This window comes from Helobdella robusta, assembly GCF_000326865.2.
Source record: "Helobdella robusta unplaced genomic scaffold HELROscaffold_59, whole genome shotgun sequence".
NCBI classification, from domain to species: Eukaryota; Metazoa; Annelida; class Clitellata; order Rhynchobdellida; family Glossiphoniidae; genus Helobdella; species Helobdella robusta.
The window spans coordinates 258,422-265,529 of record NW_008705322.1 but is presented as its reverse complement, the minus strand read 5'-3'; the positions used below and the strand labels follow the sequence as shown (position 1 = coordinate 265,529).

At 32.7% G+C, this 7,108-nt stretch overlaps 2 protein-coding genes across 2 annotated transcripts in view; one reads left to right on the top strand and one right to left on the bottom strand.

Moving 5' to 3' along the window:
* HELRODRAFT_115085 (hypothetical protein) overlaps nt 1-6,260 on the bottom strand; it is a gene marked incomplete at its 3' end in the record, with an annotated part of 9,777 nt that extends 3,517 nt beyond the window's left edge. Inside the window, exons 1-10 of the mRNA XM_009028870.1 lie at nt 6,173-6,260; nt 5,527-5,638; nt 5,082-5,247; nt 4,883-4,978; nt 4,449-4,545; nt 4,147-4,227; nt 3,890-3,975; nt 3,681-3,790; nt 3,337-3,458; nt 2,838-2,959 (exon numbers count right to left, since the gene is read on the bottom strand). Of these exons, the coding sequence (XP_009027118.1) occupies nt 2,838-2,959; nt 3,337-3,458; nt 3,681-3,790; nt 3,890-3,975; nt 4,147-4,227; nt 4,449-4,545; nt 4,883-4,978; nt 5,082-5,247; nt 5,527-5,615 (969 nt within the window). The 5' untranslated portion in view covers nt 5,616-5,638; nt 6,173-6,260. The remainder of the gene's footprint in view (nt 1-2,837; nt 2,960-3,336; nt 3,459-3,680; nt 3,791-3,889; nt 3,976-4,146; nt 4,228-4,448; nt 4,546-4,882; nt 4,979-5,081; nt 5,248-5,526; nt 5,639-6,172) is intronic.
* A 288-nt stretch (nt 6,261-6,548) lies between these two features.
* Nucleotides 6,549-7,108, top strand: part of HELRODRAFT_193777 (hypothetical protein) — a 5,468-nt gene continuing 4,908 nt past the window's right edge. Inside the window, exon 1 of the mRNA XM_009028869.1 lies at nt 6,549-6,682. Within this exon, the coding sequence (XP_009027117.1) occupies nt 6,622-6,682 (61 nt within the window). The 5' untranslated portion in view covers nt 6,549-6,621. The remainder of the gene's footprint in view (nt 6,683-7,108) is intronic.

Below are 7,108 nucleotides of genomic sequence, written 5' to 3'. Positions count from 1 at the left end.
TATAATGAGTTTTTCTAATATCTTGGACAATGGAGATAATAAAGATATGGGCCGGTAGTTGTTTACACAACGTTTGTCACCTTTTTTATATATAGGAATAACACGAGCAGTTTTAAATACAGTGGGGAAGACACCTAGTTTAAATGATAAGTTGAATATATATGCAAGAGGTTTAGTAATATTGTAAATGCAGTTTTTAATTATATAGTTGCTGAGTTCATCATCAGATAAGGATTTTGTATTTTTCGTATTACCAACCACATCTAAAATTTCAGATTCATTAACACTATAAATATAAAAAGAATTAGAGCTATTACCAGACAAGAAAGAATTATCACAAGAATTGTAATTATCATCGATAGAAAGTAAGCTTTCAATAAAGTAATTATTGAATTCATTAGAAATTGTCAAATTGTTAGTAACAACGTTATCATCAATCATTAATTGAGAAATATTATGAGAAGAGGCATTATTAAGCAACGAATTAATGAATTTCCATTTAAATTTTGAGTCATTGTTAGAAAATATATTACTATAATAGTTACGCTCAGCCTTTCTTATAACACTAGTGAAACGATTGCGGTGGTATTTATATATCTTTAGATTAGAAGGTGTGGGATTCAAAATACATTTTTTAAATAGTTTATTTTTTATTCTAGAGGCTTTTATGATGTCCCTGGTAATCCATCCTTTGTGCTTGTTGTTGTTAATTACCTTGATTGGAGCATATCTATCAATTATAGAGTTAAAGTGTTTATAGAAAGACAGACAGGATACCTCAACGTTTTCAGATCCAAGTACATCATCCCATTTGGTCATGGATAAAATTTTATTGATAATGTCAAAAGTTTTAGTAGTGAAATGACGAGTACCTAAGATACCAGGTGACTGAGAGGACAAATTTGTGCTATTGAAGAATGAAAATATTGGATAATGGTCCGAAAAATCAGATAAAAGAATACCAGCTGTATGTGGTAAAGAACTATTACTAAAGATGTGGTCAATTAGAGTGGCTGATGCATTTGTTACTCGTGTAGGTAATTCAATCGTCGAGGAAATATTGTAAGTTGCTAGTAAATTTTTAATTGCCATACTTTGAGTAGTGCATTTAGATAGGTCAACATTGATGTCACCAACAAGGTAAATATCCGTTGTAGGTTTAAGCCTATCCAAAATACATTCCAGATGTCTTAAAAAAGCATCGAAGGAAGAAGCAGGAGGTCGATATATGGCTAAAATTGTACCCTTAAAATAGTTGCAAGTAACATTAATACATAAACCATCTGAAAGATCATCATCAAATATCGATATTAAATTAGTTACAAAAGGAATGTCTTTTCTAATAAAAATACCTACACCTCCTCCAATTCCGCCTGTTCTATTTTTACAAGCAAAATTGTAGGAATCAATATTAACTAATTTACATGTAACGTCATTTAACCAGGTTTCAGAAACAATAATGAAATGAAATATGTTAGAAAATGATTTAATCAAAATTTGTAAATCTGACAGTTTATTAGTAACACTCCGACAATTTAGATGTAGAAAAGAAAAAGAGTTAATTTTAAAATTACTATTGGAACAAAATTGATTTATAAAATTATCATAACTATAGTATCTACAATCATTGACATTTGAATCAACAATGTTGAAAGTTTCAAATGACGCCATGGTTAAACAGTTTGGGGTTTATCCTGAAATATCCAATCCCAATCCAATCCCGCAATGACTGGGGGTTTATCCAATCCCGCACTACGGTGTTCATGGGCCATAAATCATCGTCAAAAATTTTGGAACTTTGGTCTAGCGGCAAGCACAAGCGAAATGAAGTACTACCATCAATATTTTCATTGTTACTAACACTATCTTTTTCTTTTTTCTTAATGGGATGTAATGATATGAGATCAATGCCAGCCTTTTCCAAATGTTTTGCAATAACTTCAGTCTTACAGAAAGTGAGATTGCCCACATAAAGAATGGATTTTTTGACTGGGGGATCATTAGCTGCAAACCCCAAATCAAGTTTTGATTTGCCTGAACATTTTCTGATATTACTTTTTACTGCTGTGGTGTACATATTGGTTAGTTTTCTTTTTTTGTTTTTATTAACAACAGTTTTAAAATCATTATCACTGTCATCTGACTGTGAGTTAATTTTTATATTATCATCATTTGTATTATTGTTTTTAGCAGGTTTCTTGTTGAAATTATCATCATTTATTAAGTTAGTATCAGAGCCCCATTCAGTGGTTATTGCTGAACTGGGTGGTTTTGAGGGCTGTGTAGAGTTAGACTTTGAAGTGCCAAATTTCACACTACTTGCATACCTATGGCTATTATTTGTAACCATATTATTATTGTTATTTTTTATAGAGCTAGACCATATTTTTTTGCATATATTATTATTGTCATCTATTATTTTTTCAATTTTAGAAAATTTATCAACTAAGCTTATAGAGTCAAATTGACAACTATCATTGGGCAGACGTTCAATTGCAATAACAGCAAACAACGGCAAATTATCTCTGATTTTTTCCGAAGACGTCAGGTTGAACATTTCAATTATGTCATTTGCTTTTTCTGCTCTTGTGTTACCTTTGGAAGATAGTTTGACCTTTTCTTCCTTTAAAGTCTCAAGTTCATAAAGTAGAACTTTGTGAGCATCTTGAAATTCAGCTGCGGTATAAAAACTTATAACGGAACTCTTAAATTATCATTATCATTAAATTTATCGCTATAACGGGTGAAAAACCACAAAAGTTCGCTAATAATAATTTTACGGCCGTCCGCCATTTGTTTACCATAGAATAACAACAACATCAACAACACCAACATACAAGAACGTGTCCACTGTTGAGATGGATGTTAGGGATGAGTGGGTCCATCGTGTGGAGGAATTCCATGCCCCGAGCAATGTCCAGGGCAAAGTTCAGACACTGGTGCTGGTCTACCACTATACCTGTTTGTGTGTATGCGTGCGTGTGTGCGTATGTGTGTGTATGAGTGTGTGTGTGAGTGAGTGTGTGTGTGCGCGCGTGTTTATATGAGTGTGTGTGTGTATGAGTGTGTGTGTGTGTGTTTGTATGTGTGTGTTCGTATGTTTCTAATTTGAACGCGCTAGTGTAAGTATGAACTTACGCTTCTAAAATCATCACAACATCAACATTACCAATCATCATCATAACATCTCTAACGACATCATCATCATCATCATGACCTAACCGGGCTCAGCATCATCATTATCATCAAATCACCAACATCATCATCAAATCACCATCATCATCACCAACATCATCACCACCAACATCATCATCACCATCATCATCATAATTTAACCGGACTCGGCGTGGAGGACATCAAAGAGTGACCCCAGGGGCATGTACTGACTGACGAGGACGAGGTTAGGGGGCTGGTTGCATGCCCCCAACAGTGGCAGGACGTTCGGGTGGTTGAAGATTCTGATGATGATGATGGTGAGGCGATGGTGGTAATGATGATTGTAATTTTAAACGGCAAAAAAGAAAGAGAGAGAATGAGAGAGAAAAAAAAAGGGAGAGAAAGATGCAAACACAATAAAAGAGATAGAAAAGTGAAGTGAGAAAAAGAGAGTTAGATAGTAAGAAAGAGAAAGAGAGAGAGAGAGAATGAGAGAGAGAAAGAGAGAGAGAGAAACCTCAAACCTCAATTTTGAACATTCATCCTTGAAATCTCGAAACATTCTGGCAGTGCACTGTCTGATGTTCAAAATCTTGATTGCTATCTCGCTGTCTTGCCATGTTCCGCGCCATAACTTGTCATTGTCATCGTTATCATCATCATCATCATCATCATCATCAACCTCATTATCATCATCATCACCATCATCATCATTTTCATCATCACCATCAACCTCAGCAGCTTTGTTGGCAGATATCCTAGATTGGATGTTCAGCTGATCCAAATCAATCCCCGAATGTCTCGACAATGTGGCATCCTCTGCTCATTAACATAATTTATTCACTCGTGAATTATTCATCACAATGCTCATTTGCATAATATATTCATTTGCTAATTAATAACATCACAAACGCCAGCACCGACGGCAAAAACATCGTAAACAACAACAACAACAGCGACAACAACATCAGCATCTACATCACTACTAACTGGTCCTGGTTTTGTAGCCGAGCCAGCTTCTGTCTCGATACTCAATCCTCTGCATGTCCTGCCCCATGGACCTAGCCCTTTCTGATGTTGTTGTTGTTGTTTTGTTGATGTATTTTGATGTGATAGTTGTTGTTTGTGTTGTCATGCTCCTTAGAAACGCTTGAAATGCACAAAAAACTTGAAAAAACATTCATACACAAACACACATATAAACAAAAACACACACATACACATATAAACAAAAACACATATACACACACACACATATAAACAAAAACACACACACATATATACACGCCCACCGGCCAATTCATGTGCCAGAGATATTTTTGCTTTATCCAAAGGCGTTTCACCGAATTTATTCTCAATGTTGACGGGGGCGTTGTTCTTAACCAGCTCCTGATAATGATGATGAAGACGTAATGATGATGATGATAATGATGCTACAGCCGATGATGATAATGATAATGACGATGAATAGTCGATAATGATGGTGATGAAAGTAAGGTGAACTTAATAAGAATGATGACAATGATGATAAATAATTCCATTACTAAAATCCTCATCGTCATCATCCCTCCCACATCATTATCATCATCTTTCCCACATCACCATCATCATCATCGTTATCATCACTCCCACATCACCATCATCATCATCGTTATCATCATTCCCACATCACCATCATCATCATCATCACTCCCACATCCCCATCATCCTCATCATCCTGACAGACCTCTGCAACTCTTTCAAAGTTCCAGAAGCAGGCGTAGTGTAGGGGAGTGTTGCCGTGTTCGTTGGCCACACTCACGTTTGCCTTGCTCTGCAGCAGCTGCAAAAACAATTACAATCACAAACAACAACATTTAATCAGCACACGTACGCTCACACGAACACACACACACACAGGTGCGCGCACACACGACAAAACTGACCATCAAGACAATATCAAGATGACCGTGGGCCGCAGCCAGGTGAAGGGCAGTGTCGTCCCCCATGTTCGTGGCATTGACCCGCACCCCACGGTTTAGTAGCATCTCTACTATGTTTGTCTTGCCCTCCATACATGCCCAATGTAGAAGGCTAAATCCATGGCCGTCCCTGGAATATGTGTGTGTCTGTGTGTGTGTCTTCTCTGTGTGTGTGTTTCTCTGTGTGTGTGTGTGTCTGTCGGTCTGTGTGTGTATGTATGTTAAATGCATTATCATTGTATGTTATGTTACGCCTAGTGTGTAGAAATATTCTCTCTCCTCTCTCTTTCTCTTTTTATATGTTTCTTATCTTCCTCTACCTCTTTCTCTCTCTATATATATATACAGATGTATAATTTATTATAATTTATTCATAAATATTCATAAAACCAAAAAAAGACAGGCAGACCCTTGGTTCAGATCATTCTCAGTGTTATCCAGCCATATCCTAACTTGGAATGCATTACCATCCCTAACTAAGCTGAATATGTCGTCCATACCGGTGGGTTGTATTGTACAAACTAAGGGGTAATCATTAATGATTAATTTAACAAGAAGATATTAGAATTAATTCAAAAAATTAAAGTAATGATCATTATTGTAGTGGTTTAGATAATTTTAATGTTTTAGAAGTTTGCTGTTATTAATTAGTAATGCTATTCTTATTAGTTAGTAAGTATTTATTAGTCAGCATCTTTTAGCGAAGCTTTTTTACTTTTTAGTTTTAATAATAAATCAGCTTGTCAATCCCAATATGACATATCATATATATATAATATATATATTATATATGTACTGTATTGTATGCAGTTATGTCTGGGATAGTTCTTGGCAGTGATATATAATAATTTGGCTTTATACACACATAATGTAATTTTACTATGATAGATTATTTAAAAATATTGAAAAAATCAAAAAATTAAAAGTTAAAAAATTATATAAAAATAAAATAAAAGTAAGTAAAAGAAAGGAGGTAGATGGTAGAGAGAGGTAGACTTATTTTATTTTTTAATAGTTTCTCTGCCTATAGTGAAACTGACCAAAGCAAAAAATACCAAAAAATCTTATTAAAATTAATTTTTTGCGGAATAAAATTTCGAGGAAACGAAATAAAATGGAAATGTCTTGAAAATAATAATTACACTGATCTAAAAATTAATTCCCTAAACTAAAAGCAAACTTAAATAAATACATAAACAATAGAAAGTAAACACACGTCGAGAAAAAAAATGATGCAAGGACAGCCATATTCAATCTATATAGTCATCATATACTCATATATTTTTAATTTGGATATATATTTAAAACAATTTCTACATTTAAAACAATTTTTTGTTAATACTTGTCATAAAATATTCATCAAATTCATCAAGAAATAATTAAAACAATGGAATTAAACACAAACGTCGTTACTAACGTTTCATCTAAAATTCTAAATTTGTCTAAAGAAATTGATCAAGAGTTTTTAAAAATATTTTTTATTTTATATTAATTTTTCTCAAGAATGTCGATCATTTCAATTTATATTTTCTCAACGGATGGAAATCTTATTCTCTTTAAAAATTGTGAGTTTTTTAAATTAATATTTAAAAAATTTAGTTTTTTAAATTTTATTAAACTTTATTAATTATTCGTTTATTAATTACTTTATTTAAATTAAAATTGAATTAAAATGTATACTTTAATAGTTTAATAATTAAACTATTAAAGTATACATTTTAAGTTTAATTATTAAAGTATACATTTTAATTCAATTTTAATTTAAATAAAGTAATTAGTGAATGTCAAATTAATAATTAATTTTAATCTATAATAATAGTTAATAAATAAAAAAGTGATGTGATATGATTAATTAATATTAAGAGTTAGATTAGTGATGATCAGTGTGTTTGAACTTTGAATGTATATAAAATTTATATTATAAATTAGGCATGATAGATTATTTAAAAATATTGAAAAATTTTGGATTTTAATTTGAACAGATGNTATTA